This window comes from Scyliorhinus canicula, chromosome 9, assembly GCF_902713615.1.
Source record: "Scyliorhinus canicula chromosome 9, sScyCan1.1, whole genome shotgun sequence".
In the NCBI taxonomy this organism is placed as follows: Eukaryota; Metazoa; Chordata; class Chondrichthyes; order Carcharhiniformes; family Scyliorhinidae; genus Scyliorhinus; species Scyliorhinus canicula.
Window position 1 is genome coordinate 168348913 of NC_052154.1, and position 16454 is coordinate 168365366.

The 16454-nt window shown below is 48.7% G+C and overlaps 1 protein-coding gene across 15 annotated transcripts in view; it reads right to left on the reverse strand.

The window, feature by feature from the left end:
* Positions 1-16454, reverse strand: part of scube2 (signal peptide, CUB domain, EGF-like 2) — a 229035-nt gene that overhangs the window by 90086 nt on the left and 122495 nt on the right. For all 15 annotated transcript variants that reach the window (XM_038808152.1, XM_038808154.1, XM_038808150.1 and 12 more), the window contains 4 exons: positions 8668-8784; positions 4393-4515; positions 2725-2841; positions 293-415 (listed from right to left, as the gene is read on the reverse strand). In XM_038808152.1, coding sequence (XP_038664080.1) covers positions 293-415; positions 2725-2841; positions 4393-4515; positions 8668-8784 — 480 coding nt within the window. The remainder of the gene's footprint in view (positions 1-292; positions 416-2724; positions 2842-4392; positions 4516-8667; positions 8785-16454) is intronic.

The following is a 16454-nucleotide window of genomic DNA, read 5'->3' on the forward strand; positions in this document are numbered from 1 at the left end:
GCTAAAGAGAGAGAGAGAGAGAAATCACTTAGGATAATTGCCCTGAGAAATGAAAGAAATCACAAAGAAATTAGTGAAAAGTATCTCCTGTTCTACTCTTGTGGCAAATACTAAATGGTAATGAAAACTACATTAAAAGTAAACATGTTCACATAAGTAAAACAGAGGATCCATGAACTGGAGGAACAGGTCTGACTGTTTCTCCAGATCTGACCCATTTAAAGATTTGGCATATTTATAGATTTGGCAAACGAAAGGATACACCAATAAATAGCTCCATATAGTTTCTTACCAACACAGTCTTTCTTGTTCCAATGTAGTTTGGAGCCAGGATGACAGTGGCACTCGTAACTTCCAACTGAGTTTACACATCTGTGTTCACAGCCTCCATTGTTGATGCTACACTCGTCGATGTCTAAAAATCAGGAACAACAATGTATTTCAACCAAAAGGGGAAAACTATGACTTCAGAATTACAAAGTGTAGTTTTATGCTGGTTCTCTTGGTGGCTCAAGGTAACAGTTACCACAGTGCTCTGGTGAGGCATACAGGCAAATATTAATCGCAACTGGAGAGGAGATGCTACAACTGGCCTCATTATTCTGGGGATAGAGAGGGGGTAATGATCAGTCCATGGTTCAGTAACTCATTATTTAATTTATTTTTGCCACAAGGTGCTCAGGTATGACCATTAGAACATACAGTGCAGAAGGGGGCCATTCGGCCCATCGAGCCTGCACCGACCCACTTAAGCCCTCACTTCCACCCTATCCCCCTAACCCAATAACCCCTCCTAACCTTTTTGGACACTAAGGGCAATTTATCATGGCCAATCCACCTAACCTGCACGTCTTTGGACTGTGGGAGGAAACCGGAGTGCCTGGAGGAATCCCATGCAGACACGGGGAGAACGTGCAGACTCTGCACAGACAGTGACCCAGCAGGGAATCAAATCCGGGACCCTGGTGCTGTGAAGCCACAGTGCTAACCACTATGCTACCGTGCTGTAATTAGATAATTACAGGGTGAGATTTAATCACGCTGTTGAAATGTCCCCTATCAGTGCATATCCAGCCATAGATGTCCAATAGGCTGATACAGGAAGAGGAACTATAGGACTGCCTGTGCCCATGGCTGAGATTGAGTTGCTAAAACCAGGACAGGAGAAGAGAAATTAGAAAGGAGAAGGAACTGTTACTTATACTAAATTAAGGGAAAGAGAAAGTCAATGATCTAACATACAGCGCCATGGAATGATATATCAGTTCATACCTGCAATTCAACCACACAAAAAATAACTGATCTCAGCTGAGGCACCAAGAGAAAGTACCAAGCTGAAAAGAATGTGTGCTTCCGCAGCAGGAGTGCACCTCTTGGATGCCTATCATCCAATCGTAGAGCAGCATTGGTGCAGGAACTTTATAGCTCATTCTCGCCCAGAGAGCACAGTAGATTTCACAAATGTACAAGAGGCAAGATAGCAACTTTAATAATGAAAAATCAGTCATCAGAAACTGTGGGTGCGATCTTCCGGCCACATACGGGCAGCACGGTAGCATTGTGGATAGCACAATCGCTTAACAGCTCCAGGGTCCCAGGTTCGATTTCGGCTTGGGTCACTGTCTGTGCGGAGTCTGCAAATCCTCCCCGTGTGTGCGTGGGTTTCCTCCGGGTGCTCCGGTTTCCTCCCACAGTCCAAAGATGTGCAGGTTAGGTGGATTGGCCATGATAAATTGCCCTTAGTGTCCAAAATTGCCCTTAGTGTTGGGTGGGGTTACTGGGTTATGGGGATAGGGTGGAGGTGTTAACCTTGGGTAGGATGCTCTTTCCGGGAGCCGGTGCAGACTCGATGGGCCGAATGGCCTCCTTCTGCACTGTAAATTCTATGATACATTGCGCTGGAAAAGCAGCTCGCCACAGCACAGAGTAGCCGGTAAAAGGCGGGAGATCCTACTCCTGGGATCTATCGTGAGACGTTGCAAGGGGAATACCGCCCACAATGAGCGGGTTCGCTTTTTGGAAAATTTGCATATTAGAGCGGGGCCTTACTTTAATGTGCAGATTCCCGAGGTACCTGAGGCTTTGGAATTGAATTCCTTCGCCTTGGGGACCTTAGGCGAGCGCTGTTTGGTACTAGTCCCCACAAACGGGGACTGGACGGAACTTCTCTCATGGGGATCTCCAAGGGGATCCCTGGCAATGCTTCATGGTTTCCTGCCTGGCATTGCCCGCCAACCTGGCAGTGCCAAGCTGGCATTCTTTGCTTGCGCACCATCAGGCCGGGTTTGCCCGCCATGGGTGTTGTAGGGAGGGGACCGGGGGACCCTCACAAGATGCGTTCAGGATGGTGGTGGGAAGGTCGGGGATTTTTTTCTGGGCCTCAGATATCAGGGCGTCATTTAAAAATGCCGTCCTGATCTCTTGCTGCAATGGGCAATTCCGGTGAGCAGAGCTGCCCATTGTAAAAAACGGGGCCATGTGAGGCCTTGGCCGCGCGTTCCGGTTCAGGGCCCCTTATTCAAAGCGAGACACGTTGAATAGCCACGCCACGTGTTCCTCGGCACGGCACTTGCTCATAGGTTTTTGTTCCCTTTTGGGAAGGTCACGCCCATGCCTTTTCTCTGCTTTTTTCCTCATGTGTGCTTCAACCATTAATATAGTGTAAAATATCAGAATTAAAATGTACTCTGAAGAATATCCTATGAAATACTCATTTTGACTTGCCTCCACAATGAATCAATCCATACAGGGTATATCCCTTTTTACAAACGCATTCAAAATATCCTGGGTAGTTGATACATATGTGATCGCATGCTCTTTTGAAGAAGCATTCATCAATATCTACAATTGAAAAGAACATACTTTGAGGACAAAGAAGAAATCAATTACAATCCAAAAAACAAATAAAGAATAGAAGAGAAACTCAAGCTTTCCGGTAAATGCATCAAATGTCATGATGCTGTGAAATGCTAAACAAGGAAGTCCCTGTTGGGGGCGGACTTCTCCCAGGGGGTCGGAGAATCGCCCGGCTTCGGCATAAATCCTGCCCCCACCGTGGCTGGAATTCTCCGCCACCCGGGAATCGGCGGGGGCGGGAATTGTGCCGCGCTGGTCAGGGGCCCCCCGCGGCGATTCTCCGGCCCACAATGGGCCGAAGTCCCGCCGCTGTCAGGTCTCTCCCGCTGACGTGGTTTAAACCACCTCTGGTGCCGGCGGGAGCAGGCGGCGCGAGCGAGCCCCGGGATCCTGGGGGGGGGGGCGCGGGGCGATCTGACCCTGGGGGTGCCCCCACGGTGGCCTGGCCCGCAATCGGGGCCCACCGATCGGCGTGCGGGCCTGTGCCGTGGGGGCACTCTTTCTTCTGCCGCCGCCACTGCCTCCACCATGGCGGAGGCGGAAGAGACTCCCTCCACCGCCCATGCGTCGGTGTGACGTCAGCGGCCACTGATGCTCCAGCGCATGCGCTGACTCACGCCGACCGGCGAAGGCTTTTTGGCCAGCCGTGGCACCGGTCGGCGGGGCACCAAAGGCCGTTTGCATCGGTTGGCGGGGCACCAACCGCTCCGTCGCGGGCCTAACCCCTAAAGGTGCGGAGAATTCCGCACCTTTGGGGAGGCCCGATGCCGGAGTGGTTCTCGCCACTCCGGTACGCCGGGACCCCCCCCCCCCCGCCGGGTAGGGGAGAATCCCGGTCCCCCCAGTGTGCACTGATCACAATGTCATGTGGCATGAAGTTGCCAGATTTAGTCCAGTACCTCTGGACTAGGAAAGGGATTTAAAAAAATTAACCCTCAAGTTGCTACCCAGTGGCTCGCACTGCAATTTGACTGTTTTTGGACAAGAATGGCTTTAATGCCTTCTGGTGCAAGATTCACCGACTCCCCCCGCCGGGTCGGAGAATCGCCCGGGGCCAGCGTCAATCCCGCCCCCGCCGTGTCCCGAATTCTCCGCCACCCGAGATTCACCCGGGACCGCGGCGATTCTCCGGCCCGTGATGGGCCGAAGTCCCGCCACTGACAAGCCTCTCCCGCCGGCAGGAATCAAAACACCTACCTGACTGGCGGGATTGGTGGCGCGGGTGGGCGCCGGGGTCCTGGGGGGTGGCGCGGGGCGATCTGACTCATGCCGCCTATATAACTTGGGGATGGACAGGGCTGCAGGCTGCTACCTGTGGCACCCTCATTGAGATTAATGGAGAATCCTGTTAAGGTAGAACCTGCAAAGCTATCTTCCCCAGCAAATCAATCTCAATTAGCAATGTCGAGAAGCAGCATTATGTAAACACATTTTTAGCCTCCTAATCTTTGCTAGGTATCCAAAGACATATATCCCTAATCTGTAAAAACCTAAGAGACAGATGATTTAAATAATCCTAAACATTTGTAAACCAACCTTGACAGGTTTTTTCATCTGTTAAGAGTTTGTAACCTTTCTTGCAGCTGCAGTCAAAACTGCCAATAGTATTCTTACAGAAGTGATCACAATCTCCATTATTGATTAGGCATTCATCAATGTCTGCAGATTAAATTAATTCAAGACCATTAGTACTTTTACATTTAACATGTTAAGCTCTCCGAGAAAAGCCATTTAAAGGTAAACCAGTGAGTGGATTTCTATAGTGCATAAATAATTTATCAAAAGTATGTAAGAACATAGGGAACTCAAGAAGGGCACAATGGATAACCTCAGACATCTTGCATTGAACTTCATCGACCATTGTTTTGCCCACTTGTCCCTTCGTTACTTTCTCTTCCCATCTAGATAATTTACTGAGCCATTTAGTGTCATCTACAAATTTGGGTTTACTATCCATATTTTGGGACGATGAATGGGGCCGGGTATATAGATTAAATGGAGAAGAACAGCGAGTATACCGCAGAACTGGAAAGAGACTTAGGGATTCAGATATAAAAATATTTTAAATTGGGAGGAAAAGCTGATAAAGTTTTTTTTTTGAAAAGCATTTGATGTCATAGGTTTTGTTAGTAGGGAAATAGTTAGTAAGGGCAGCATGGTAACATAGTGGTTAGCACAGTTGCTTCACAGCTCCAGAGTCCCAGGCTGGATTCCCGGCTTGGGTCACTGTCTGTGCGGATATTCTCCCCGTGTGTGCGTGGGTTTCCTCCGGGTGCTCCAGATTCGTCCCACAGTCCAAAGATGTGCAGGTTAGGTGGATTGGCCATGCTAAATTGTTCTTAGTGTCCAAAAAAGGTTAAGTGAGGTTACGGGGATAGGGTGGAGGTGTGGGCTTGTGTAGGGTGCTCTTTCTAAGGGCCGGTGCAGGCTCGATGGGCCGAATGGCCTTCTGCAGCACTGTAAATTCTATGATTCTATGAAAAGCAAAGAGGTATAAGCAAATCAAACGAGCGGATACAAGAAGAGATACACTGAATATCAGGGATCAGAGGTATCTGAGAACAGACTGGAGAAACTGGGGATCTTTCCAAAAACACAGATAAGTTTAAACGGATATCTAAAAGATAGGTTTACGGCAGGGGTGGGCAAACTTTTCCGCGCAAGGGCCACATTCAGAAATTCACAATTTTAAAGGGCCGCATAGTATATTAAGTAAAATAATTACTTCACCCGGTTATGATTCTGGGCGCCAAATATAGAACATAGAACAGTACAGCACAGAACAGGCCCTTCGGGCAAATCAGTAAGTCAATAACTAGACAGCATGAATAATTATCAATGGTACATAAGAATAAAGGAAGGCTGTGCCGCAATGGTATTATTGCTGGACTAGTAATCCAGAGACCTGGGGACCCAGGTTCAAATCCTACAACAGCAGGTGGTGAAATTTAAACTCAATAAAATATCTGGAATTAAAAGGCTAATGATGACCACAAAACCATTGTCATAAAAACCCATCTGGTTGACTAATGTCCTTTAGTGAAGAACATCTGCCACCCTTACCCATCCGTACATGTGATTCCAGACCCACAGCAATGTGATTGATTCTTAAGTGCCCTCCGAACTGGCCTAGCAAGCCATGCTACGAAAACACAAAAAAAGAATGAAACTGAACAGACCAACCAGCATCGACCCAAGCACCAGAACCGACAATGGGCAACCCAGCCCTGTCGACCTTGCAAGTCATCCTTACTAAAATCTGGGCGCTTGTGCCAAAATTGGGAGACCTATCTCACAGACTAGTCAAGCAACAGCATGATATAGTCATTTCTTTCGGCAGCACCTTCCAAACCCATGACCACTATCACCTAGAATCGCTGGTAGGGGGCCATTGACAGAGGCCCCCGCGGCGATTCTGCGAGGAAAACTGGCCAAGTTCCCGACGGCATGGTTCTAACCACGTTTTGCATATCGGGAACGCCCAGTGTCGGCTGCGGAGTCAGCCTCATGGATGATCAGGCTAGCGATCGGGGGCCACTGATCCGCAGGCGTGCGTTATCCCGGGGTCGGTCTGCAGTATGAGTCCGCCATGTCGCACGGAGAAACCATGTGCGGTATTCTCCGCTCCCGATAAAAATCGGGACGGCCGTCATGAAATTGGCCGAGCTTCACGACGGCCTCGGGGCCCGCTCCCCGCACCTAATTCACCCCCACCCGGGGGGCTAGGACCTCGTCGCGCCGGAAATGACACTTTCCTTATGTCATCCGCGCATGCGCGGGTTGCCGGTTCGAACCTGCGCATGCGCGGATGACATCAGCACACAGACGGCACGAACCCGCGCATGCGCGGTACCGTCTTTCTCCTCCGCCGCCTGGCAAGACGTGGCGGCTTGATCTTGCCCGGCGGCGGAGGGGAAAGAGTGCGTCTGTTTTGGACGCTGGCCCGATGATCGGTGGGCACCGATCGCGTCCGCTCCCGAGCACAGTTGCGGTGCTCCCGTGCAAATCGAGCCCCTAGATGCCCCAAACGGGCATCTGGTGCCCATCTCACGACGGCAGCGACCAGGAGCGGCATTCTCCCCTACCCGGAGGGGCGGGGGGTCCCGGCGTAGGGGAGTGGTGCCAACCTCTCCGGCGTCGGGCCTCCCCAAAGTTGCGGAATTCTCCACACCTTTGGGGGCTAGGCCCGCACAAGAGCGGTTGGCACCACGTCGACTGGCGCCAAATCCGGCACCAGCGGCCTTTCAGGCCCGCCACCCGGGCTGGCCGAAAGGCCTTCGCCAGTTCGCGCATGCGCCGGTGGGGGATTCTCTTCTGCCTCCGCCATGGCGGCGGCGGAAGAGAAAGAGTGTCCCCAAAGCACTGGTCACCCGCCGATCGGTGGGCGCCGATCGCGGGCCTGGCCACCGTGGAGGCACCCCCGGGGTCCGATCGCCCCGCGCCCCCCCCCCCCCCCCCCCCCAGGACCCCGGGGGCCCGCCGATCCCGCCGCCACCAGAGGTTGTTCAAACCTCGGCGGCGGGAGAGGCCTCCCAGCGGCGGGACTTCGGCCCATCGCGGGCCGGAGTATCGCCGCAGGGGCCTCGCCGATCGGCGCGGACGTCACGCCGATCGGCGGGCCGTGATTCCCGCCCCCGCCAATTCCCGGGTGGCGGAGAATCTCTGCCACGGCAGGGGCTGGATTTTCGGCGGCTCCAGGCGATTCTCCGACCCTGCTGGAGGTCGTAGAATTTCGCCCCAGGTGTGGTTGCTGCTGTGAAACGGGCGTGAAAGGCCGGCCGCTCGGCCCATCGGGCTCAGAGAATCGCCGTTCGGCGTGAAAAACGGCGAGCGGCGATTTTGCCAAGGCAAGGGGGGAGAGGAGAATCGCTGGGGCCGCCAGGGTGGCAAAAAAATGTCGGGAGGCCCTCCCACGATTCTCCCACGCCATGTGGGGAGCGGAGAATTCCGCCCATTTCTAATCCCATTATATTCTCCATTATCATTTTAAAAAATTGATATTAAACAATGATCACACTTCCTAAAATTGCTTATTTACAAACAGATTCAGCATTATCTGGATTTGGAATGCTCAACTAAAAGTAATGATGTAAGCAAAATTCAGAACAAATTTTAAAATGGAAGAAAATTAAGTTCAAAAAAGAAACAATAACCAAACTACTTTATTTTAATTCTCAGTACTGCCACAGTTGCAGTAACTTTGTAGCACAAAAATAACACACATTTAATGAGAACACATTTAATAACTGGGCGGCAAAATAGCACAATGGTTAGCACTGCTGCCTCACAACGCCACCCCAGTGTCTGCGTGGGTTTCTTCCAAGTACTCCGGTTTCCGCCCATAGTCCAAAGACGTGCAGGCAAGGTGAGGTTGTGGGGTTAATGGGGTAGGGTGGGGGAGTGGGCCTATGTAGGGTGCTGGTTCAGAGGGGTGGTGCACATGGATGGGCCGAATGGCTTCCTTCTCCACTGTAGGAATTCTATGGTTCTAAGAAAACTTATTTTAACAGATCATCATCAAATGTTAACAAATAAGAATTATAAGATGAAAGAAAGTCTAAATGTTAAAACCTATTGGGCTAGATTCTCCATCGACAGGATCCTCCATTTCGCCGGCAGCGCACTCACGCCCGTGGATTTCCCGTCGGCATGGGGGTGCCCAGAATGGGAAACCACACTGACCGGCTGCCGGGACAGAGAATCCCGCTGCCGGCGGGGAAACATCGCACCAGGAAACGGGTGAGGTGGGATGGTATTTAAACATGCCAAATTGTCGACTACACACAGAAGTGATTAAAAGTTGATGTCCACCTTTACAAGTCTTTCCATCTGGTTGCAGAGTGAATCCTACAGGGCAGCTGCACCGAACACCAGTAGAGGTGTCTTTACAGGTACGATCACAGCCTCCGTTGTTGACTGCACATGTTTCTGTAGATAGCGGAAAAAAATTATTTGCTACCAATTTCTAATCTTGCAATTTTACCATTTGAATTCATTAAAATATCCTAGTGACCCTATAATGCTAAAATTGTCAGCCAATTGTTTTTCACAGTAACTTCATTGCAGTGTTCATGTCAGCCTACTTGTGACACTAATAAAGATTATTATTATTTCATGAACTCAAAATATCTGGCCGTTATTAATTTATGATAGAAGCATTGAGTGATGTTTTTGAATATCCCTCACTTTAATGATGAAAATAATCGGCAGTTTTACATAGTATTGACAGATTATTTACAGCACAGAAACAGACCATTTGACACAACAGGTCAATGTCAGTGTATTTCATGCTCCTCATGAACTTCCTCTCATCATTCAACTAATCCCACCAATCCATCTTTCCATTTCTTTATCCTTCATCTGTCTATCTAGCTTCCTCTTACGTGTGCCAATGCAACTGACTCCAACTGTTTCTTTGGTAGCAAGTTCCACATTCTAACCACTCTCTGGATAAAGAATATTTTTCTGTATTTCCTTTTGGATTTGTTACAACAAGGACAACATGTATTTATAAAGTGCCTTTAACATTATAAAATGTTCCACGGCGCTGCTCAGAGGCATTATAAAACAAGATAAGACACCAAGTCATAGAGGGAGACATTAGAGGCATGATTGGACAGAGCACCAATGATGGTCAGAAAACGCAGGGTGATGGGTGAACAAGGTTTGAAGTGGGTTGTGATAAGCTCAGCAGAGTTTTGGATGAACACAAGTTTCTGTAAAGCTAAATTGGAGCTTGGCAAGGAGAGCATCTTAACCCTTTCTGGCTGGCCTCCCATGATCTACAGTCGATAAACTTGAGGTCATCAAAAAGTCTGCTGTCTCTGTCCTGACTTGTAACAAGTCCAATTCCCCCATCAATCCAGAGCCTGCTGACCTACATTGGTTCTAGATCCAAGCAATGCCTTGATTTTAAATTCTCATCTTTGTTTCCAAATGATTCCATAGTCACACCTCTCCCATCTCTGTAATTTCCTCCAGCCCCATAACCCTCCAAGATGTTGGTGCTCATCCAATTCTCATCTCTTGCACTTCAACAATTTTAATTGCCTCACCATTGCTGTCCATGTTTTCAAATGCACAGACCCTGAAGCTTTGAAATTCCCTCCTAAATATCTGTTCACTCCTTATGGAACTCCTTGACCAAGATTTTGGCCATTTAACCTGATGTTGTCTTATGTGACTCAGTGCCAAACTTTCCTTTCTTACACTCCTGTGCAGCATTTTGAGATGTTTTATTATATTAGGTGCTTTACAAACACATGTTGTTGCGGAACAGGGGCTGGTTTAGCTCACTCAGTTAAATCGCTGGCTTTTGAAGCAGACCAAGCAGGCCAGCAGCACGGTTCGATTCCCGTACCAGCCTCCCCGGACAGGCGCCGGAATGTGGCGACTAGGGGTTTTTCACAGTAACTTCATTGAAGCCTACTGGTGACAATAAGCAATTTTCATTTCATTATTGGAAAAGTCAAGTCCAGTGGTAATAAATGCATGGGTGAGGTTTTCAGCAGCAGTAGAGCTGAGGCATCAGACTAAAGAGAAGGGAGGTAAAAGTAAGTAGTTTTATTGATAGTGTGATTGGAAACTCATCTCAGGGTCAAACACAACACTAAGATTACAAACAGTCTTACTCAGATTAAGACAGTTATCAGGGATGGAAAGGTGGCCAGGAGTTTGTGGAGGGCACCAAAGAAAGCGACTTCAGTCTTCCCAGTATTTAGTTGGAAGACATTTCTCTTCATCCAATATTGATGTCAGTCAAGCAGTGTAACATATCAGAGAGAGTTAAGGGATCCAAAGAGGTGAGATACAACTGATTGTCATTGGCATAAATGTGGATCCTGATTTTATGTTTTCTGATGATATCAAGAAAGGGATAACATGTAGATGAGAAACAGAAGGGGATCTTTGGAAAATCCTCAGAAGGCTCCAGAGACTAACAATGCTGGAGTGGGAGAAGAAGACATTACAGGTGATACTTTAACTACAACTCAATCGATAAGGTGGAACCAAACCAGGGCAGTTCCATCCAGTTGGTGAACGCAGGAGAACGATAAGTCAACTGTGTTGAAGGCTCTTGGCAGGTCGCAAGATGAAGGAGGATACAAAATTGGGCGAAATTCTCTGACCCCCCACAGGGTCGGAGAATCGCCCTGGGCCGGCGCAAATCCCGGCCCAGCCGTGGCCGGAATTCTCCGCCACCCGGGAATTGGCGGGGGCGGGAATCGCACCGCGCCCCCCTTGCGGCGATTCTCTGGCCTGCGATGGGTCGAAGTCCCGCCGCTGAGAGGCCAATCCCGCCGCCGTGCTTTCAACCACATCTGGTGGCAGCGGGATTGGCAGTGCGAGCGGGCCCCCGGGGTCCTGGGGGGCGGAGCGGGCCGATCGGACCCCAGGGGGTGTCCGACGGTGGCCTGGCCCGCGATCAGGGCCCACCGATCGCCAGGAGGGCCTGTGCCGTGGGTGCACTCTTTTTCTTCCGCCAACGCCACCGCCTCCACCATGGCGGAGGCGGAAGAGAGCCCCCTTACCGTGCATGCGCGAACCGGCGACAGCGGCAACTGACGCACCGGTGCATGCGCGAACCGGCGAAGGCCTTTCGGCCAGCCCCGACGCCAGCTGGCGGGCGTCAAAGGCCACTGGTGCCGGTTTTGGCACCAGTCGGCGTGGCGCCAACCACTCCGGCGCGGGCTCCGCACCTTTGGGGTTGGCGCCACTCGGGAACCCCCGCCCCGCTGGGTAGGGGAGAATCCCGGCCACAGTCACAATCACAAAAAACATTACGTGCAACTTTGACAAGGCTGTTTCAGTATTGTAGCCAGGCCAGAATCCCGATTAGAGGTATTCAATTGCAAGAAAAATGGGCAGGAATTTGAGAAGCAATGGGCGGGATTCTCCAGTCTGCCATTTGTGTTTTCTTGGAAGGTGTGTCCTCACTGACAGGGGGATTGTCTGTTCCTAGCATCTGCCAATGGGATTTCCCAATGTGGCCTCCCCATGCTGCCGGGAAACCCACTGGCATGGGGTGCACTGCTGGCACAACGGAGAAGCCCACCGGCGGAGAATCCAGCCCAATGTGTTTAAGGGCTTCAGAGAGGATTGGCTACAATACTGAAACAGCCTTGCCAAAGTTGCAAATAATGTTTTTTGCGATTGTGACTGTGTTTTTCTATTCTCCTTCATCCTGCGAATCTGCTTAGAGCCTTCAGCACAGCTGACAGATCATTCTCCTCCAATGTATTTCCTGCATTCACCAGCTGGATGGCACGGCTCTAGTAGGAGGAAAATGATGCAGTTTGCAAGGTCAAGGAAGGCAAAGGAGGTTGGGGATGCAATACCTGCACAGAGAAAACTGTCAACAATATGAACTAACATGGGGCCCAGGAAGGAAGATTTAGTGGTCAGAGGTTTAGTTGGGATAGGAACAAGAGAGTGGGAAGTGGGTTTCATTGACAGGAAGAGATTAGTGAGAGCAATTCAGGATAGAATCTAGAGAGAAAAGTATGAGTTCAGGGATGTAGATGTTCTGTGATGGAGATAATTGCCCAATAATACTGTAAGTGGATGAGAAGATCTGATGATGAATGGTTAAACCAGTAGTTCACTGACTACATTCAAATCTGAATCCCTTGGATTTAAGGGAGTGGCTAAGAGGTGTATACCAGGGTAATGATTGGGGTGAGAAAAAGTATTTGTTCTAATGGAGACAAGAGCTGTAAAGGCTGTGGTGTGGGTGTGATTTGGAAATTCAGTCACTGAAGAAATGTTATAATGAACTGTAGATTTTTTTGGAATTTGAAAGTGCAGTGGTAAGTTCTGAATGGTGATCAACCATGGTCCCAAACATCGCAGAAATTACTTCCAACCTTAAGTTTCACCCTGTTTTCTATTTTCTGTCCAACCCGACTCCACGTGTTCTGAGCTTAGTCATGAGTCTCCTATGTGGTACCTTATCAAAGGCCCTTTGGAAATCCAAATATATTACATTAGCCCTCTTGTTACTTTTTCAAATAACTCAATAATGTTGGTTAAGTTGTACTTTCCCTTTTGGAATCTGTGGTGACATATTTTGAGTTTCTAGATGCTTTTCTATTAAATCTTTGAGTAAGGACTCCATTATTTTCCTAACCGTTTACGTTAGGCTACTATGACTATAATTCATAGATCATAGACTTACTCTATCTTCCTTTTTTAAATATAGGAATGGTATTAGCTGTTTACCGGTCTTCTTCACATTCCTTTTTCTGATGTACAGCATTAGTCTGCATGGATGCAATCCATCCAGAGGGGTTTAGCCTCTCCAAGTTTAATTAATTTATTAACTACCTTCAACTTTCTATCTTAAATGGTTTCATATCCTTGTCAACCTCTTCTTCTAAATGTTATGCTCACCATCCCTGATAAATGCTGAAGAAAAACATTTATTTAATATGTCTGCCATTTCACCGTCATTACCTGGGGTTAATCATGTTTTTCTCTCAGTGGTCCTATCCCTATTCTAAGTTCTCCTGTGTCTTTTATGTATCCGCAGAATCAGTCACCCGATAGCGCAGAACATTAATGTTTCTCAAAAGAAAGACACGTTGCTGAAGCTTTCTGTCTTTCATTCATCGGGACAAATGCAAGCATGCCAAATTTCAAACGATAACAAAAATTTATACTACTGGAGAAAAGGGTGGTGATTGGTTGGCAAATTGGCTTTCATTAGCTGAAATGTTGCCGTGGAGAAAGCAATGGGAAACTATGGGCGCAATTCTCCGCCCCCCACGCAGGGTGGGAGAATAGCGGGAGGGCCTCCCGACATTTTTCACGCCCTCCCTCTATTCTCTCCCCCCCCTCCCCCCCCCCCCACGCCTGACCCACGCCACGATTCTCTGAGGCCGATGGGCCGAGCTGATGGGCCGGGCGGCCGGCCCTTCACGCCCGTTTCACCACGGCAGCAAACACACCTGCTCGCTGCCATCGTGAAACGGGCGGCAGATGCCCGTTTGGGGCATCTAGAGGCCCGATTGGCATGGGAGCACCACGACTGTGCTCGGGAGGGGACAGGCCCGCGATCGGTGCCCACCGATCGTTGGGCCAGCGTCCAAAACAGACGCACTCTTTCCCCTCCGCCGCCCGGCAAGATCAAGCCGCCACGTCTTGCCGGGTAGCTGAGGAGAAAGACGGCAACTGCGCATGCGCGGGTTGGCGTTGTCCAACCTGCGCATGCACGGCTGACGTCATCGGCTGCGTCAGCCGCCGTGACGCTTGATGTGCGGCGTTGACGACCGTCGTCAAGGCCGCGCGCCGTGACGCACGGGGCCGCGCTCCTAGCCCCGTCCTATTGCATAAATAGGTGGTCAAGAACTCATAAATGATTTCAAGGTTGTTGATTAAGTCAGTTAAGAAGCAACGGTTTATGTTAGGGTATGTTAATTATATTGCTAGGAAACACATGTAGGGCATTGTTTAATTAAGTACTTGGTGTACATATAAATAAGGACCCTTCCGTGACCGGTGGGCACCACAGGGGCTGGTGTGCATCATCGTCCCCAGGAATACATTTTAATTTGAATTAGTCAAGTTTCCTTTTGATATTTTATTTTAGTTACAGTCCCCTTCCAGGGGCTGTCAATCTCTCCAATTTGTTTAATTTACTGATTATTCGTTTCATTAAAAGAGCATAGATAGGGTCCAGCTGGAACACTGGCAGTTGTGAGGAGAGTTATGAGACTGAACAAAGTCAATAAAGTCGCTCTGTAAAAAAAAAAGCTCTGTCTTGGTTTCGAGTTTACTAACCAATTTGGATCCTGTTAACATTTATATATGATGCATAAACTTAAGTCGATAAGAATAGCCTATGACCCATGACAGCTAAGAGCAGTTTATTGATCTCAGATGACAAATGCATGGATGATGCAGTGTATTGATTTCTGTAGCTTGTGGCAGCATCATTCTGCTCAATAGCTCAAGTGTTAGGAAACTCTTCCCCCAGTCTTACTCCATTTTTTTTCCAATCTTCTTCCATCTAAAGATAACAGCTACCTGACAAGTCTGCCCTCCCCCCTCTCCGATCACCCATTACTCGATTACAATCACTTGTTTGAACGCTTCTCACCAATAAACACAAGACATGTAGGCCACTTTTTATTTGTTAGCCCTTACCAGACACTTGCAGAGTAGGGTACGAAACGTCATCCAATCAACTTGGGAATGGCAACTTGGAAGCCTGAATCGGGAGATCTTGACATTTCCAGAGAGTGTTTATGATTTTTTGTCCAGAGAAATGAAGAAAACAGTTTATCTGCCAAAATGGCCTTATGCTATGCCTACCAATTCCATTAAGGTCCTGACAGACTATGGAGTAAAGTACTGAAAGAATCTGCTAATCAGTTTAAAGGAGTATTTACACAGTTATTGCAATTGTTATAGGATATAAGGTACGAAATAAGGTAGGGGAACTGGCAGCATGGGTTGGTACCTGCGACTTCGATGTTGTGGCCATTTCAGAGACATGGATAGAGCAGGGACAGGAATGGTTGTTGCAGGTTCCGGGGTTTAGGTGTTTTAGTAAGGTCAGAGAAGGGGGAAAAAGAGGGGGAGGTGTGGCGCTGCTAGTCAAGGACAGTATTACGGTGGCAGAAAGGATGCAAGGTGGGGACTCTTCTTCCGAGGTAGTATGGGCTGAGGTTAGAAACAGGAAAGGAGGTCACACTGCTGGGAGTTTTCTATAGGCCACCTAATAGTTCTAGAGATGTAGAGGAAAGGATGGTAAAGATGATCTGGAAAAGAGCGAAAGGGTAGTTGTTATGGGAGACTTTAACTTTCCTAATATTGACTGGAAAAGATATAGTTCGAGTACATTGGATGGGTCGTTCTTTGAACAATGTGTGCAGGAGGGTTTTCTGACACAATATGTTGACAGGCCAACAAGAGGTGAGGACACTTTGGACTTGGTTTTGGGTAATGAACCAGGCCAGGTGTTAGATCTGGAGGTAGGTGAACACTTTGGAGACAGTAACCACAATTCGGTGACCTTTACATTAGTGATGGAAAGGGATAAGTATACCCCGCAGGGCAAGAGTTATAGCTGGGGGAAGGGCAATTATGATGCCATTAGACATGACTTAGGATGTGTAGGTTGGAGAAGTAGGCTGCAAGGATTGGGCACACTGGATATGTGGAGCTTGTTCAAGGAACAGCTATTGCGTGTTCTTGATCAGTACGTACCAGTCAGACAGGGAGGAAAGGGTAGAGTGAGGGAACCGTGGTTTACCAAAGAAGTGAAATCTCTTGTTAAGAGGAAAAAGGAGGCCTATGTGAAGATGAGGCGTGAAGTTTCAGTTGGGGCGCTTGATAGTTACAGGGAAGCGAGGAAGGATCTAAAGAGAGAGTTAAGACGAGCAAGGAGGGGACATGAGAAGTCTTTGGTAGGTAGGATCAAGGAAAACCCAAAAGCTTTCTATAGGTATGTCAGGAATAAAAGAATGACTAGGGTAAGAGTAGGGCCAGTCAAGGACAGTGGTGGGAAGTTGTGTGTGGAGGCTGAGGAGATAAGCGAGATACTAAATGAATACTTTTCGTCAGTATTCACTCAGGAAAAAGATAATATTGTG